We start from the raw sequence: 17463 nt of genomic DNA, 5'->3' as shown, positions 1-17463 counted from the left end.
CCGCTGCTCCGCCGCGGGGCCCGGGGCCGGGGCCGTCGGTAAGGGCGGGGCGGGGCGGGGGCGGCGTGCCCACGCGCGGAGACCGTGCCCGCGCGTGACACCGAGTAGCGGCGGTGGAGCTGCGCATCGCCCGCGCCACGCAGCTCTGCTCTCACGCGTGTCCCGCYCGGCGCGGCGGTGCCAGCTGGCGGGCTTGCGGAATGGCGGTGGGGACCCCCCCAATACACCCACGCGTGTGTCTGGGCCCTCCCGCTGCCTGCCCGCTCCKCACCCGCCCCATGGGCGGGCGTCGGGAGGGTCCCAGCATGTTTCCCCAGTGGGGCAAGCTGCGCCAAAACTCCTGCGTCGACACAGCTTGTTCCCATCAGCCCAGGATGACAATCGCCTCCCCGTAGCACCCGGTCACCCCCATGTCACCATGCCATCCCGGCACGCTGACAGCTTGTCCCCACTCGTGTCACAGGTGGGAGTGGGTGGCCCCACTGGGCACCATGCCGCTGGGGCAGGATGGACCCAGCTGGAAGAAGAGGACYGAGGATATTCAGCGGATCTATGATTTCCGAGATGTCCTGGGCACGTGAGTTGCAGACTGGGGTGACACACCAGTGACAACCCACTCGCAGTGATGGGTCTGGCCCCTCAGGCTTTGCCCAACCTGCCATGTGGAACCAACTCAAATCCTGGCCCAAGGTGGGTCTGGCACGTGAAGGGACATGCTGTGGGGCACAGGTACCACCTCCCTCTGGTGCTGGCTGGTTCTCTGTGCTGTGCTGAGGGTGCCTGAGGATGGTCCCCCGGCTGGCAGAGAGGTTCCTGGCGGTGCCCATGGCACCCTAAGGCTCTTAGACTGGATTAGTAGGTTAATTACGTCAAGGCTTAGGGCCGAGCATAGCATGAACGCRCTGCCTGTCACTCCTGTCAGGTCCCTACCTGGGCACTGCCAACAGCTCTGGCTGGCTCTTGACAGGTGTCTCAGCCTTTGTGTGGCCCTGGGTGCCACGGGATGGCACAGGACAGCGCTGCYGCACCCCACCTGGGGGCTCAGCCCCAGCATAGCTCAACCCTGGCAACACCACAGCCTTATCCTGCCTGATACGGGGATGGTGCAGCCACACCAGGAGGGCGGAGGGTGCCAGGCATCCTATTGCTGGCAGGGTCCGTGTCCGGCCATCTCAGCGGGCGGCTCCTGCTTGCTTTTCTCCTATAAATAGCTGCACTTTCTGCCTGTCGCCATGACAATCATGGCATGGCGGCATCGGCAGCTCCGGCTGGCGGCCCCCATGCTCCGCTCACCCCTCACTTCCCCAGGGGGGCCTTCTCCGAGGTGGTCCTGGCGGAGGAGAAGGCGACGCAGAARCTCGTGGCCATCAAGTGCATCGCCAAGAAGGCACTCGAGGGAAAGGAGACCAGCATCGAGAACGAGATTGCCGTCCTCCACAAGTAGGGGCARTCCCAGCACCAGGGTGGGGGTCTGTGCCCGACCTCCACACCCGGCACAGCCCCCCACTGCCAGCACCCATTGCCTCATGTTATTGCCAATGCCCAAAATAGCCAGTGGCGCGTGATGCCCCGCGGCACGGAGCCTGGCTGCTCCCTGTCCCGTGGGGGCTGGGGTGGGGGCACCCGGGTGCCCTCTCACCCCCTGTGCCTCCCCCCGCAGGATCAAGCACCCCAATATTGTGGCCTTGGATGACATCTACGAGAGTGGCACCCACCTCTACCTCATCATGCAGCTGTGAGTGACACTGAGGGGCTCCAGAGGGGCTGGGGGCAGGGGGGCCGTGCTGACAGGTGCTGCCCATCCCCGCAGGGTCTCAGGGGGGGAGCTCTTCGACCGCATTGTGGAGAAAGGCTTCTACACTGAGCGGGATGCCAGCGCCCTGATCCGGCAGATCCTGGATGCTGTCAAATACCTGCATGACATGGGCATCGTCCACCGCGACCTGAAGGTGAGGGGGGACACACACAGCAYTGTCATGGTGGTGGCGGGAGGAGATCCCAGTGTCACTGCTCCCTGTGCCCTCCTCTCCTTGCAGCCCGAGAACCTGCTCTATTACAGCATGGACGAGGATTCCAAGATCATGATCAGCGACTTCGGACTGTCGAAGATTGAGGGMTGTGGCAGTGTCATGTCCACGGCCTGTGGCACCCCTGGCTATGTGGGTGAGCACCWGCCGTGGGCTGTCACCACCCTAGGTGTGGGGTTGGGGTCCCCACTCAGGTTGGGGTTCCCCCTCACCCCTGCCATCCCCCCCAGCCCCCGAGGTGCTGGCACAGAAGCCCTACAGCAAGGCAGTGGATTGCTGGTCCATCGGAGTCATTGCCTACATCCTGTATGTATTCCCCATCCCATCCCATTCCCTTCCCTTCCAGGGGGCCTGGCCCCTTGGGACGGCCCAGGACCAGTGTGCCCCTCCCCGCTGCCCCCCCAGGCTCTGCGGTTACCCCCCTTTCTATGATGAGAACGATGCCAAGCTCTTCGAGCAGATCCTACGGGCCGAGTATGAATTCGACTCACCCTACTGGGATGATATCTCAGACTCAGGTGAGCTGGGATCACCAGGGCACTGGGAGCTGTGAGCCTGACACAGCTTCACAGTACCTAGAAGAGTGGTGGGCACAGGCACTCAGAGCTGCTCCATGCCCTGTCCCAGCCAAGGACTTTATCCAGCACCTGATGGAAAAGGATCCCAGCAAGCGCTTCACCTGTGAGCAAGCCCTGCAGCATCCCTGGTAAGGGGGAGACTGGCCCCTGTCTGCTCCCCTCTCCAGTTCACCCCACAKCAGCCATGGGTAGTGGGGCCCCTGCTGACCCCTCTCTTGCTTCAGGATTGCCGGGGACACAGCCCTGGACAAGAACATCCACCAGTCAGTGAGCGAACAGATCAAGAAGAACTTCGCAAAGAGCAAGTGGAAGGTGAGTGTGGGGTGCTGGGGGGTATTAGGGGGTACAGCAGGCCCCAGGCATCCTGTACCAATTGAYGGACACTGTGGGGTCATTAGCAAGCTTTCAACGCCACGGCGGTGGTGAGACACATGAGAAAGCTGCAGCTGGGAACCAGCCAGGATGTCCCTGGGCAGATGACTCCCACCAGCCCTGGCGAGCGGCTGCTTGGGAGTACCAGCAATGGTGAGTCCTAAACCCCCTATCCCCATCCCATASCCCTCGGGGCTGCCACCAGGATCTCACCCTACTCCTCCCCGCAGGGTCAGACTGTGGGCGCCCACCCACAAGCAGAGCTCAGCATCTCCCACCAGACTGAAGATGGCCCCACGTAACCGCAGCCARGGGGGCCCAGGGGCGTCCAGTCCCCCATGGGCACCGTGTGGGATGGGGGGCTCTGCAGTGCAGGAGCAGRGGAAGCAGTGTGGAGGCACCCTGCTCTCCTTGCCCTGGGTATGTGGGGCTGCCCCCACTGCAGGCTCACAGCAGAGTTCTGCATCAGGGCAGGAGCACCCCACAGAGCCCCCCCAGCTTGGGGCTGTGTCCCGGGCCCCTTCCCACACCCCTTGCCTCCGTCCACACCCGGCCTGGCACTATCCCACACCCCCAACCCCAGCATGTTCAAGGACAATTTTCCAAATGGATGTTTCTATTTTATTGCTTGTAATAAAGACAAGAGGCCAAAGGTGCTTGGCTCAGCTCTGCACTGAGGGAGCTGGACACAGGCCTGACCACCCCCAGCCTCACTGCCCAGGGCAGCAGCTTCCCCTGTGGACACAGGGGGCAGGGACAGGCAGCTGCCCACACCCCCACACCCCTCCATCCCAGTCTGGCAGCACRTGCAGTGTCCCACTCAAGTCACTGTTCCTCCTGGGGTGTCCCTAGAGGGGCCCATCCCCGTAGCTGTTCCAGCCTCAGTTCTCCCAGGCCTGATGTTGGCTGCCAGCTGGCTTCTGGCCTTTGCGGAGGTCAGCACAGAACAGGACCTGGAGTGAGATGATGGGGTSGGCACGGCTGGGTGCCACAAGAGGGGTGCCAGCAAGGGTGCCAGGAACAGGGGTACTCACTGCCTGCGCCCAGCCGGCACGAGGGCCCCACAGCTCCCGGAAGAAGTCACCTGTGAAGAGAGCATGAACATCAGCATGGGGGACACCAGCACCATCCTTGAGGGTCCCATGTCAGGGCCCAGCCCTGCCCTCACCGATCTCCTGGTAGGCCCGGGGGGTCAGGCTCTTGCCACCCAATGCCAAACCRTAGCGCTGCCGTGCGATGTGCCAGACGTGGGTGTCCACTGGCACTGCCTCCGCCTTGTCCAGGGACAAGAGGCAGACGCAGTCGGCCACCTGCAACCAGCAGCACCGTTAGCTCCCACTGCTGCTCTTCACTCCCTGTCCCACCACCGTCCCAGCACTCACCTTGGCACCGACACCAGGCAGGGCACACAGCACCTTCCTGGCCTCGGCATAAGGCGCGGTGCGGAGCTGGCACAGCCCCTCGGGGCCRAGCCCCTGGGCGATGGCCCGCGCACTGCCGCTGACAAACTTGGCCCGGTACCCAAAACCCAGTGCCCGCAGCCGGGCCTCGGCATCAGCGCCTGCGGGGGCACAGCAGAGGGACGTCAGTGGGCACAGGCGAGGCCATGGCAGCGGCAGCAGCGGGATGGAGATGCACCTGTGAGTGCCGAGAGGGATGGGAAAGCGTGGAAGGGCCGGTCGTCGAGGCAGCAGAGGCGGCGGCCAAAGGCTTGGCAGAGGCGCTCAATCATGGCAGTGATGCGGGAAATGTGGTTGTTGGAGGTGCAGATGAAGGAGAAGAGGCACTCGACGGGGTCCTGCCGCAGCACCCGCACCCCTGCAGACAGTATGTGGTGAGGGGATGCTGGGCCGGTGCTATGGCCATCCCTGGTAGCTCCGTGGAGCCACCTCACCTGGGAATTCACTGGCCACCTTACGGAACAAGGGGTCGGCCGTCCCCCAGGCACGGTACAGGGCCGACAGCCCCACGTCCAGCTGGAAGTAGTCGCGCAGGATCCGGTCYGTCTCTGCACCGTCCAGCTTCGCTGCTTTGGCGGGACACCCATCCTGCTCCTCCTCATGCTCATCCTCCTCGCCGTACACCGTGTACCAGAGCTGGTCCCCGTCCTGCCGCAGTGTCCAGACGCGCCCCCCCAGCACACCCGTCCAGGCCCCCGGGCTGCTCTCCCACCACCTGCCGCACACGGGGGAGTCGGGGCCGGCCCGGACGCGCCGGGCTGGGCCGGGGGACGCCGGGACCGCCGGGCTGGCTCACCGGAARCTCTGTCCCGAGGAGAGCACCAGGTCCAGGCGCAGCTCGGCCGGCGGGCACGGCAGGCAGCGCCACAGGGACGGGCAGGCGGACGGGGCATCGCGCAGCTTCATSGGGGCCGGGGAGCGATTGCGCGCCCCTGCCCGCGGGGGCGGCGGGGTCAGGCACCGCCCGGCGCTGCGCCTCAGGCTGCCCCACAGCCTCGGCCCGGCCCCGCACCGTTCCGTTCCCGAAGAGTCCCCGCCCGCGCTCCCGGTACCGCAGATGCGCACCCGGCCCCGCCGCTCCCCACCATAGAGAAACCCCGCGGGCGGAGCGCCCGCCGCTCCCCGCCCGTTTCCGCCTGCAGCCGGAAGCGCGCCGGGCGCCGCCGCACGTGTCCGCCCCGCTCCCCATCCCGCTCCCTCCCCGCCCGCAGCGGCCGCGGCTCCGCAGCGGAGGTTTATTTTCTAAGAATCAATAGATTTTTTTTTCTTCCTTCAAAATAAATACAAACAACGTCCGAGCGTGGGGCCGGCCAGGGGCTGGGCCCGGGGATGGGGGGGGCAGCACGGGGGTGCGGGGCGCGGGGGGCCGCCCTGGGACACGGCGGCGGCCAGAACAGCATCCCGGGGAGCGGCGGGCTGTGGGGAGCGGGCACCGGGAATGGGAGAGTGGGGGGGCGCGGGGGGCCGGCCCCACCCCTCCCGGTCCCCCGTCCCCCCGTGGGTGCAGGCCAGCTGCACGGGGGCGGGGGCGGTCCCCGAGCCCCGTTTGCCCTGAGATTCGGCGGGGGAGCGGCCRGCGGGTGCCGGCTCAGTCGCTCTCGCTGGAGTCACTGCTCTGCTCGCCCTGCACCTTGTTGCGGTGCTGCATGGCGCGGTGGTAGGCGATCTGCACCGACTTGCGGATGTTGGACTTGCGGCCCTCCAGCATCTTCTCCTTGTCCAGGTCCTGGTTCACCCCCAGAGGCACCAGCTTCGTCCGGGGCAACCACTGCCTGCAGAGAGCAGGGGGCCACCTCGTTTGAGGGTTACAATCGTCTCCGGACACCCCCCCCACAAAGCCCTCAGCGCCCTGACCTTACCAAGTGCGCTTGTTGTCAAAGAAGAGGACAAGGTAGAGGTGCTCGCGTGCTTCCTGAGTCATCTGCTCCCCCAGCTTCAGCACCTCCAAGGGGGGCACGGGGATGGGGACGCCRTGGTGGAACATGCCTTCCCGCGGCATCTTGGGGTCAATGATCTGCCAAAAGAGCAGGAGAGCTGTGAGAGAACAGGGACCCCAAGAGCCAGTCTGCAGGGAGGGGAGGTGGATTTCAGAGGCCCCGATAACAGGCGGTACTCACCAATGCCGGGTAGGAGGGGTACCCCCGGCACTTGGCCCACACCAGGTCCAGGGCATCCAGGGAGGAATCTTCATCCTCAGACAGCCACCCTGCACCACGCCCCATGCCCTTACGCACCACTGTGCAGGAGGAGAAAGGAGGGGAGTCAGCTGTGTGGCCCTAGGTGACAGTGCCAGCCAGGCACACGGCTGCACAGCCACAGTACTTACTGCCGTGGCTCACGCCTCGCCCTGTGCCCACGGAGTAGGACTCATTCTCCGTCCCTGATGTGTCCTCACTGCTGTCCTCTGGGAAGTTCACCCGGGAGAAGGAGGGTTTCCCTCTGCCCTGCTTGGAGGGTGTTGTGCTGCAGAGATAGGGAGCAGAGCCATCAGTAGAAGTCGTGTTAAGCTTCCAGAAACTGCTTTCCAGAGGGCCAGGTGGGTGGGACACCARGGCTTATGGCCTCCAGCTGCTTGCCTCAGCACTGGGAAGGACTTAGCAGGGGTACCAGGCAGCAAGGTGGGATGGTGCTTCTGTCAGGGTGTCAGCCAGACCTTCACCCAGTTTCACCTGAGGGGATCAGTAAGTTTTGCCCTGATCCAAATTAGAGGTGCAGGCAGGAACCTGCTGATGCTGGCTGCTGGAATGGCCAATGACAGAGCAGCYGCTATGCCAAGAGGGAATTCCCCAGTTCATGCTCCCTAACAACCCTTTGCTGCACACTCATGCCTTTAGGTTTTACATTAAAAAAGGCCCAAACCCTGCAGATTTCTAAGGATTAACAGCCAGGCTGCAGAAGGATGACAGAGACAGGAACCTCCAAAGGGGGTTCCAGGGTTCAGGCAATTCAAGSCTGAAAGCTGCCCACTGCCACCCTGGGTGACACCACTGTCATCAGAGCTGGGCCAGGGATGGTACCTGGTGCGGTCTGAGGCAGCGCTGCTGCTGCTGCTGCTGCTGGACTCCGAGTCGGAGCTGCTCCGGGGAAGATTGCAGTCGTTGCGGTACACCAGGAAGCTCTTCTTCACGGGCTGGTTCCCGCTGCTGAAACCGTTAGCTGGCAGGTCTGAAAAACACCCCAACAAAGAGCATTACCACTGCACCAGAGCCTGCCATGCACTGCCAGCAGGCCCATGGGTGCCCAGCTACACCCACCCATGGTAGCATCCTCCGTGGACTTGTCACTGTCACTGTCCGAGCTGGAGCTGGGGCGCGGGCTTCGCCCTCGCTTCCTCTGCCGCTGGGAGGACCCCATTATTGGCAGCTGGGGKGGCCCAATGGGGCTGTTCCCATGCCCAGGAGTGATCTGGCTGTCTCGATTCTTTGGGGGGCGTCCTGGACGTTTTGGAGGGCCTGCAGTTTTAGGGTTCTTCTTGGAGAAGAGCACAGAGGTCCTCCKGCCAACTTCATGTGCTGGGGTAGAAGAAGAATTGGGACCCAGACCTGGAAGAGGGAGAAGGTGTCAGCTGCAATGCTGATGGCAAGGACTGCATAGCAGTGGCATCAAGACACAGCTTCATTTCTTGGGAACATTATCTAAGAAGATCCTCCCTGACTGCAGAACTGGCTTTTCCCAGTGATTAGAAGACAGGACCAGGATGCAGAGGTGGCAAACCCCCAGTGACATGTGGAAGCTCTGCCYGGAGCTTTTGCTGTGCTCCCCAGAGCCCAGTTCAGGGGAGCTGGCAGCTGGCCTGTGTTCCAACTCAGCCCTGGGAGAGCAGTTGGAGCTAGGCAGTCAGTGTACCTTCCTCCCATGCCCTCAGGCAGGAAGGGRCACTGAAGGCAGCCTGCTCCATAATGCCCCTAGAGAAACCAGGCAACATGGCCAATCTGACAGGGCCTGGCTAGAGGAAACAATCCACCTCATGCCCCACATCACACACTGGAACTGTCAGTCTCTGGAACAACATGCCATTCCTTGACTGACAAGGACATGAGTTTACCAGGTGAGTGCTGACCACACCTGTGAATACCAGCGACCTGCCAACCCTCCCTACGGGCAAACACACAGCAGGCTGTGGCTGTTCCAGACACAGGACGTGGCCTCCTTCATCTGCCAATGCCCCCTGCTTGACGGGTACAGCTCATTACAAACTATCCACTGAACATGGTGGGGGGCAGCCTGGGGAGGCACTGACATCGTACTCACCCCTAAGGAAGGCACTACTGGAAACAAGGTATCACCACAGGGGAATGGGGGTTAAGGGACTGTCCCACAAGAGGCAGCTCCCCAGACTGGCAGTTCTGGAGRGAGCATTACCTTTGCCAGTCTCCTGGCTGCTGCTCTCCTCCGCAGCACTGTCTGTCTGCAGGTCCTTCTCGCAGGGGTTGTGGGACTGCAAGACTCCCCTGGCAGAGGAGCTGTGCCGCTCCAGCCCGTCCCGGCCCAGCTCCCGTGGGTGCGCGAGCTTCCGCCGTAGGACTGTGATCTCCTTCTTGATCATCTTGGCCCGGCGGGACCGTCCTATGCTCTGCTTGCCAGCATTGACCTCATCCAGCCGCTCCAGCAGGATCTTCAGCTGCTCCTCCAAGGGCAGGTGCTTCTGATTCTCTGAGAGCAGCAGCCGCACATCTTCTGGGGAAACAAAGAGGAAGAGATGGATGAAAGAAATCAGGAACTCATTGGAGCTCTTCTACCTGAAAGGGAATGAGGCAATCCAGGTTCCCAGCACAGGAGAAGGAGGTGATATGGCACCAAACTCCTGTGAACCCTTTAGGGAAGTCACCCTAAAAGATCAAGAGAAGAARCCCTGTGGGAAATCAGCCAGTTGCAACTGCTGGGGAAAGCAGGCTGATCAGCGGGGTGGAGAATAGCAGGGTTCACATCGTCTGGAACAAGGACACAAAAGGACACACAGACAAACCACTGCCTAATGGGGCTCACAGGTAGCTGGCTAGCAAAACCAGCAGCTCTCTGGGGAGTGGGGACACACAGTCCAGCATTCGACTTAAACTCCCAGAGGAGGCAGCTCATATTCTTGGGTGCCTTGACTCTGCTCAGATTACTCTGAGTAGCCCTCATACCCCAGGACAGGGGATGAATACCCACCATCCTCAATATCTTGGACTGGAGCCTCTTCCACGGTTACACAGTGGGGGAAATGCATGCCTGTCTCGAAGTCAATGCCCATCTTCTCTGCCTGCCGGCGAGCCTGCCGGAGCACGGCACCTCCTTGCTCCCGGAGACGGATGGCTGCCCGGTAGAAGATTGTGTCTTTGGCATTGTATTTCAAACAGTTGTTGATAATCAGGTTGAAATCCTCCTCGAAGTCATCGAAATTCAGATAGCGATAGGCTTCCAGATTTTGTTTCATTGTCTGAAAATCCATCGGCTTCTTGATGTGATCCAGGTAGTCTGGGACCTGCATGAGGAAAAAGCCAGAGCTAAGAGCCCAGGAGCTACAGTTAGCAGTACCTGCTCCAAGAAAACAGTTGTTAGAGGAATCAGGTATTGCTTCCTGTGCTCTGCCCAAATGCACATCGGGGAATGCCGTCTGCTTTTGCAGCTTGAGGAATAGCAACGCCTCCAGACTAGGCAGCCCATGTGCTGTGCTCAACCTGTTAGAGCGGATATGCACTCGGAAGCGTTTTTATGGCTCCAGCACACACGCCAGCATCCTGTCCTCAACTCCTGCCTGCAGACAGCTGGGATCCAGTATGCTACAGGCTGTTCCCTGGAGAGGGAGCTGCAAGTGCAGCCCCAGGGGAGAGAGTGAGTGCAAAAGGTAAAACAGAGTGGTTCAGGTGGCAGCACTGGCTGCAGKTGGGATGGCGCAGCCTCCTCCCCAGCTCTGCTCGGATGACTCCATGCTGACCTGCTGTCAGTAACTTGCAGAGACCATGTGGACTTTCCCCACATTCCCAGGCAGGGACTCAGTGACAGTTTCAGGAATTATCTCCCCTGCCTGCAGCAGTGACAGTCAGAGGGTTAAACCCATCTCTGTGCTGGGCTCAGTCAGTCACCTAGCAGAGGCCTTCGTAAGACGATAGGTAAGAGCATGCCAGATGGCATTCTGCCTTTCCCAGTGGGAATCCCCAACTGCTCACAGACTCTGGGATGGCACAGGCAGAAGAAGAGCCAAGTGCTGYGATCCCAGCTGTCACAAGCTCAGCTGTTTTGCATTTGGCTCACCCAGGAGGTGCATTGCTGTACACTCCCCTTGGGTGACTGAGGGGTGCTGGGATGCATGAACAAGTACCAGGCTGCTCAGGGATCTTCTGGACCAGAGCACACTCTGGGTAGCCCTTGGCATGAGCAAGGGACAAGTTTGAGTGAAGTAGAAATCTGGGGGAGGGGGTTCTTACTTCGTAGATTTCTGTTACCTCAGACAGAGGGACCGGCTCGCTGAAGATGTTGCCTGTGTCTTTCTCCTGCAGCTGCTCAAGCGTCTTGCGGAGGAGGATGAGGAAGGGGGTCAGCTGCATTTCCAGTGCCACCTGCTGCACTTTGATCTGAAACAAAGGAACAGAGCAGTGCTGAGCCACCAGCCCCAGCCAGGCAGTGAGGATTGTCTCCAGGGAGCAGCAGTGCAGCCCTGCAGGACAGCAACCCCTCTCCTCTCCCTGCTGAGGGGCAGGGATTGCCCCTCATCCCCGTTTCTGGGGAGCAGAGGTGTAACACCGGCTCCAGCACCTGTGCATCCCACCTGTGCCTTGCAGAGCAGCCACCTTTGCTTGGAGCCATCAGAGCAGAGTGCAGCCCGGCCGAGGGGACCCTGGCACACCTACAGCACTCTAAAGAGCCCCTGCTGATGCCCACCCCAGCAGTCCCCCGAGGAGGGACAATCGTTACCGTCTCTCTCTTGAGCTTCTCCCGCTTGCGTATCAGCTCCACCAGCAAGCGCGCGCGCTCGAGGTCATGGCGCAGGCGCTGCCATGACTTCAGCTGCTCCTTCAGGGCCCAGTTCTTATCCTCAGTGTCTCTCTGTGGAAACATCAGAGACCATGAGCYGACAGAAGATGTGCTCCCATCTCTACCTTCCTGACTGTACTGGGGCTCTTCCCTGGCAAAGGGAACCAGCATGCCTGACCTGCTGGTCCAGCGAAGGTCACAGCTCCCTTCTTGTAACCGAGGCAGGTGATTCAGGACCAGTCTGAYCTCTGGCCAGAGTAAAATACCTGGCCCTTGGTCACCAAGCCTTTAGGATTTTAGGAGGTGGACATCCTGAGCCTCTGGAAATACTCTTCCTAACATGACTGACTGCCTGCAGCTGSCCAAAAGGTCTGTGCTGCTGCTCAYAGCYCRGGCAAAATGTAACAGGAAAAAAAGGGAACACAGCTCTCTCACCAGAATGGATTGCTTTCTGGAGCACCAAAAAAAATGACAACTTCTATCCTGCCATAGCCAAACCTGAGCAGAAGCAGTCTCAACACTGCTCCAGCAAGAATAAATAACAACAGCCAAAAGCAGGAGAAACCTCTGCCCAGTCACAGTCATCAAAGAGCTCAGAAAGAAAGATTTAGAGCTCAGACAGGGAGCCAGAAGAAAAATCTTCCTCTCTGGCACCAGAGACTTTCACATCTGTGAAGTACTGACTGTGGGCTGAGGCAGACTGTGGGCTGGAAGCAACACCCAGAGGGAACACTTCTGGAGCTGTAACAGAAACTGGAAGCGAGGTTCCTTACAAGACTCTTTATGGACATCCTCGGCCATCTCTCCCAATACTGCCTGACACACTGGTCTCATACTAGAGCCATTTCTGACAGGTTTGCCATCACCACTGGCTAAATGCAGGCACGAGAAAGGAGCTACCTTCAGCGTGGCAGCCTGAGAGGACTGGATTCCCTTCCCATGGCAGGCTGCCAGTTGCATCGCTGCCTGGCAATTCTTTAAACACTAAAACGAAGGAGAAGATGAAGCAGAAAAAGCAGCTGGGTGTGCCCTTTCCTYGTCTGAAAGCTCCTACCCCTGACCCCCATTCCACACCTGCAGGCATTGCATGCAGCAAAGGCTCCGAGCCCACAGCTCCAAAGGCGCAGGAAGCACGCACACAGCCAGGGTTCCCTGCAGCCCCCCAACAGGCAGCCCTTACCTGGTCGCAGTTTCGCTGAGACTGCAAGTGTGTCTGAAGGCGGCGGAGCAGGGGGACACCATTGCGGGACTGTCTCTTCAGAGTCCAGTAGCTGTGCAGCCTCTGCATGAACTGGCTCTTCCTCTGGATGGTTAAACGGTTTGTAATCTTACTGAGCCTGAGGAAAGGAGAGGAACCAGAGTCCATCAACAAGACAAGCCGGGCTGCTGCAAGGGAAGTCCCTGCTATATGGCAAGGGACATACAGCAGCAAGGCCACCTGAGAGCAGCTGACAAGCTCCTCAGGTAGAGAGCACCCTTTTCCATGGCAGGACTTTCTGTAATACCAAGTCACACAGGATAGGCACAACAGAGGATGCCAGGAAATGTGCAGCAGCCTTGCTTCTCCCTAACAGACTTTTTCCTTTCTACTTCCGGTCAACTTTTGGGCAAAGCCAGGGCAGGTTAGGGTACAAGACAGCCACACTGGGGGCTGGACCTTTAACAGCTCCCATGGTCCCTGAGACCATGAGTRTTACAGTGCTGCTATGCCAACACCATTATTACYTGGCTGAGGGCCACATATTGTGACAGAGATCTGGCCAAATGTTACCAGAGAAACTCAAGCCCTGGAAAAGCATGAGGAGGAAGAAGGAGGCATGAGTACAACAGAGGCGACATCCAAGAATATCCTAAACAGACCAAAACACCACAAAAGGGATTTCTTACTTCCTMCAACAGCAGATAGTCTGGAGGGGCTGGGACAGCCTCGTTCAGCACAGCTGGACAGAGATATCCTATTAGCAGAGCTGAAGGGATGAACCCTCAGCATCTCCCCATCTTCCAGGGACAGCTCTTCCCAGAGGATGACCCAACCTGCATCAGCCTCAGCTGAGAGGCTGGGAACAGCAGCTTCATGTGCCATCACTGGCAAAGCACAACTCCCACAGGAAGACATTTGGCATTCTGGCAACAGCCCTTGAAAATTAATCCCAACAGGAAGGCCTGGGGAGAGGTTAACAGCTTCTAGCTCAGTGTGGGTTTTACTGTGAGCATGAYAGCAGCAAGAACCTACAAACTGCCTGCCAATGTGTCCACACATAAGAAAAGAGGCTCTGGCTATGGAGCAAGCCGCAAGTGAGCAAAAACATTAAGGCTGGGACACAAACAGACTGTGGCAAAAAGCCAGCAGCCTTGTGGCAGAGATCTGCCTCCCCAAGTCATCAGAACGCAGCCCAGAGAGCACAGCCCAYGGCTTCCATGTGCKCCCTTTCAACTGCACAGGAGTTAGYGTCYTGAGGGTCTGAGGGTCTTGATGGTGTCCTACAGACACAGCCCCAGCACAGCTCTTGCTACAGGGAGGAGGACAGCTCAGCAGCTCAGGATTGATGGCTCACCACCACAAAAGCAAACGYTTTCATGCCCAAGCTGTGCTTCAGCTGTGTGTCGCCTGCTGCAGGGTGACAATGGGATCCAAAAACATCCTAGGATGCCCTTACATGCTTTTACACACTTCTGAGGACACCCAGTTATACACTGACAAATTCTGGCAAGGCTCTTAGATGCTCTTCATTTGGGATTTGCATGCCAGCCCAACAATCTATCAAGAGCAAGACACAAAGCAGTTGCACCTGTAACTACAGGGTATTTGTACCTTCCCATGAAACCACGGGTTTGGAATGTGACAGAAACACAACCCCTCGCAAGGCCTCGTGCTGGGGAGCCAGCCTTAGGGCTGCTGTGTTCCTTGGCAGGCAGGAGTCCTGGTGCTCTCCAGCCACCCCTCCTCACAGGCAGCTTTCAGCACCCACAGCCGCCCGGCCCCACTCCAACAGGCAGCACTGAGAAGAAGCAGCTGTTGCTGTGCCTGGCACAGAACACGGAGGAAGCACAGCAAGGAGTACGTGGCTGCTGGGATGGATGAGCTCTGCTCAGCAGAGCACAGGGATCCCAGTTCCAGACCTCTCTGCTCCAGAGCCAAAATAACCCTGGRATTAGCCCATTTCCCAGGCTGGAATCGCTTCACCCTTCTGTCTTTTGCCTGACACAGCCTCAGGAGAAAACAGACCTCGGCAGAAAGGAGAGTAATTCCCTCCTCCCTGCCTCRTTTACTCCAGTGCCTGAGGTCAGCACAACAGGAAAGGAGTGCTGGGAACCCCCAGCTGCTTCGTGATGCATCCGGCCAAGTTCACTCTCTGCTGTTAAACTACAGCACTATTTCCTGCCCTGCCGAGGGCGCAGACACCTGGGCAGTGCATGGCTCTGCCTCTCTGCAGGACTCACAGAGGAAACCACCGCAGCCCTCTGCGATAACAAAGCGAGAAGTACCTGTGCAAACAGCTAAGGAGAGGAACAGGATAATGCTGACATGGAAAACAGGACACAAGGCAKGGAGAAAAGGAGAAATTTCTCCCCACTCTGGGGAGGGTGGCAGGCTGTACCTGTGGGGGGGGATGCAGGGCACAGAAACCACGGGTGCTGCAGCTCGTTTCTCTGCCAGGATCTTCCGTGCCTTCTTCATCTTGATCCTAGACTTGGCCTTTGCTTTTTTGACTTTCTCAGAGCTCCAGCCCTTCCCCTCCTCCTCTTCCTCCTCATCCTCCTCCTCCCCCTCGCTGTGGGACAGGGCGGGAAGCCTGCGCACAGAGCCTGGTGGTGTATGGATATCGCAGTAGGCAGTTTTGCGCACACTGAAGGAGGTTCCATTGGCACCCGTCTCCCGGACGGGCTCCATCTTCATGTACAGCCCGGCCTGCTGGGCACAGGTGACATGGAAGGCAGTGTAGCAGTTGGCTTTGTGGCACTGGATGCAAGCCCCAGAACCACGCTGCTTACAAATGTAACAGGTCAGCTTCCAGCGTGCGGGCGGGATGTGCTCGATGCTGTCGATGGGCTCCAGGAAGACGGTGTTGGCAAAGCACACCTCTGGGATCCAGAGGGCACAGACCACRTGTGCCCAGCGCCCATCGTCCGTCTGCTTGAAGGCCCCCCCCTTGTTTGGGCAGAGGGCGCAGTCCACAGCGCGTGAGGGTGACTGCAGGCACCGTCTGCAGAGCCACTGTCCCTCGGGGATATAGGGCACTCCATAGCACTCCTGGTGCACAGCCAGGTTGCACATGTCGCAGAAGAGGATGACATTGCTGTTCTGACACTCCCCATCGTTGCAAATGCAGCAGACGGCATCCTCATCCACCAAGGCGTTTGGGTCCCCCTTGTTGTGGCTCTCAAAATAGGATTCCTTCTCTAGCCGGTCCATCAGGTATTCAAAGATCTCCTGGGGAATAGGACTCACGCCYTCGTTCTTCCGCCTCTCATTCATGATGTCCAGCCAGATGTAATCCTCTTCATCCATGTCGTACTCCACCTCCTCATCCAGCTCCTCTGCTGACTTCTCAATGTACCTGGAAGGACAGCACGGGAAAGTGAGGGTATGTTTGACACAGCTGGAACTGCTGAGCCCCAACTCCAAGACTTGTCTGTGGCTGAGGGAATGTTCAATTGCTCACTCTGAGCCGTAAGTCAAAACAAAAACAGGGACAAGTAGCGCAGCAGCACAGCAGCAGCTTGGAGACAAAACAACACTGCTCTAAGGGGCAAGGTCAGGCCTTGGAGACTCACCAGTGCAAGGAGGGGGCCTGCATGTACCACCCAGCAAGTGCCAGTGCTCTGGAGGCAGCAGCCTCACAACCAAAACATGATAAGCATGCATGGAGCCACCATATTTCATTAATTCCAGTGAGGTGGCTGCGTTAACTCCTGCCTGAGGTATTAACCAGGGCCACTGCACTCACCAAATCTCTCACAGAGTACCATAGGATAGTAATTAAGAATTATGCCCACAGACAGATCCTACCGTTACACCTTGGTGCTGAAGGGCTATGAAACTAACCCAGCATAGCTCCGGAGAGCTGAATGAGCGGCAAACAGACACATTTGGGTTTTGTTATGACTGCACATGCTGTTCCAGTAAGGAAACAGCGCAGCAATCAAACTGTGGGCAACAGCCTAAGCAGTTACTGAGAGCTCTGTAGATGCACAGACCCCTCAGAACTGTGATGTGACACCTGGCAGARCCCCAGGAGCCTGAAGCCATGGGACAGCTACCTCTGTGGGATCTGGGAGAGACAGAGAGAGGCCACTTCCAGGAACTGGGGGCAAGCCACTTGAATAAAGAGAGGCCAATTCCACCTCCAGACCCAGGGCATGAGCCTGGGAGTCTCCTTGCCCCCAGTCACAAACAATACCTGTAGTACGAGGTGGGACGAGGCGGGGCATCAGGGGTATCCTGCTCCAGCTCTCGGTACACCACCTCGGGCAGCTTGGGGGTAGTGCTGGCCGAAGCATTGTGGTGATGGTGGTTGGAGTCCTTGCGCTTCTCCTTGTTCTTGTGCTTCCCAGATTTAGGTGGGACGCTCTGCGTCTCCGTGTTCTCCTTATTGCTCCCATTCTCGGGCACCTCCTCGGGAACATCCTCGTCCTCGGACACCACGTCGAGATTATCGAAGATGCTGATGCGGTGGACGCGGCCATGCAGGTCCACCTCCACCATGCGCTGGGCCTGGGCGTAGGTCATCACCTCTCGGCCGGGCGACTGGGACGTCTCGGAGGGGCTGGGCGACTGCTTGTTGGCGGCGCGGGCCTGGCGCCCCTTCTTCTTGTGCTTGCGCAGGGGGGTGTGCTGGGGCGGGGGCGGGTTGTCGTGGTCATAATGGTACAGGTGGTACTCGATCCCGCTGTAGCTCTTGTAGATCTTGCGGCAGGTGCCCACCGGGCACTCGTACGGCGGCTTGGTGGCCCGCAGGTTGTGGCAGAAGGTCTTCACGTCGAAGTCTACGCCCATGGCGGGGCCGCGGGGAGCCGAGGCCGGGCCGGGCCAGGCCCCCCGCCCCGCCGCCCCCTCCCCGGGCCCCGGCC

General features: G+C 59.4%; 3 protein-coding genes across 4 annotated transcripts; 1 reads left to right on the top strand and 2 right to left on the bottom strand.

Moving 5' to 3' along the window:
• The first annotated feature begins 6 nt into the window (after nt 1-6).
• CAMK1 (calcium/calmodulin dependent protein kinase I) lies at nt 7-3451 on the top strand. Its single transcript, XM_057390327.1, has 12 exons — nt 7-38; nt 464-577; nt 1309-1440; nt 1661-1735; nt 1811-1949; nt 2037-2163; nt 2258-2333; nt 2433-2545; nt 2655-2733; nt 2830-2917; nt 3004-3130; nt 3208-3451. Exons 2-12 carry the CDS (start codon nt 492-494, stop codon nt 3261-3263), a joined length of 1098 nt encoding a protein of 365 aa, XP_057246310.1. The 5' UTR covers nt 7-38; nt 464-491; the 3' UTR covers nt 3264-3451.
• Nucleotides 3452-3858: 407 nt separating this feature from the next.
• On the bottom strand, nt 3859-5571 carry OGG1 (8-oxoguanine DNA glycosylase). Its single transcript, XM_057390330.1, has 7 exons — nt 5234-5571; nt 4872-5152; nt 4616-4795; nt 4360-4538; nt 4146-4287; nt 4012-4061; nt 3859-3930 (listed from the first exon to the last, which is right to left on the bottom strand). Exons 1-7 carry the CDS (start codon nt 5341-5343, stop codon nt 3859-3861), a joined length of 1014 nt encoding a protein of 337 aa, XP_057246313.1. The 5' UTR covers nt 5344-5571.
• A 78-nt stretch (nt 5572-5649) lies between these two features.
• BRPF1 (bromodomain and PHD finger containing 1) lies at nt 5650-17457 on the bottom strand. Of its 2 annotated transcripts, none has more exons than XM_057390311.1 (13): nt 16794-17457; nt 14991-15950; nt 12572-12728; nt 11332-11463; nt 10863-10991; nt 9589-9901; nt 8800-9114; nt 7692-7979; nt 7455-7602; nt 6764-6900; nt 6555-6673; nt 6297-6451; nt 5650-6230 (listed from the first exon to the last, which is right to left on the bottom strand). In XM_057390311.1, exons 1-13 carry the CDS (start codon nt 17387-17389, stop codon nt 6026-6028), a joined length of 3654 nt encoding a protein of 1217 aa, XP_057246294.1. In that variant the 5' UTR covers nt 17390-17457; the 3' UTR covers nt 5650-6025. The 2 variants fall into 2 exon arrangements, with proteins under 2 accessions (XP_057246294.1, XP_057246295.1); XM_057390312.1 differs by having other exon boundaries at nt 5652-6209.
• Between the last annotated feature and the right edge of the window lie 6 nt (nt 17458-17463).

Source organism: Malurus melanocephalus, unplaced genomic scaffold (genome assembly GCF_030028575.1).
Source record: "Malurus melanocephalus ecotype Western Australia unplaced genomic scaffold, MMel_1.1 scaffold_24, whole genome shotgun sequence".
NCBI lineage: Eukaryota > Metazoa > Chordata > Aves > Passeriformes > Maluridae > Malurus > Malurus melanocephalus.
The sequence above is the reverse complement of the archived record's forward strand: the minus strand, read 5'-3'. Positions and strand labels throughout refer to the sequence as shown.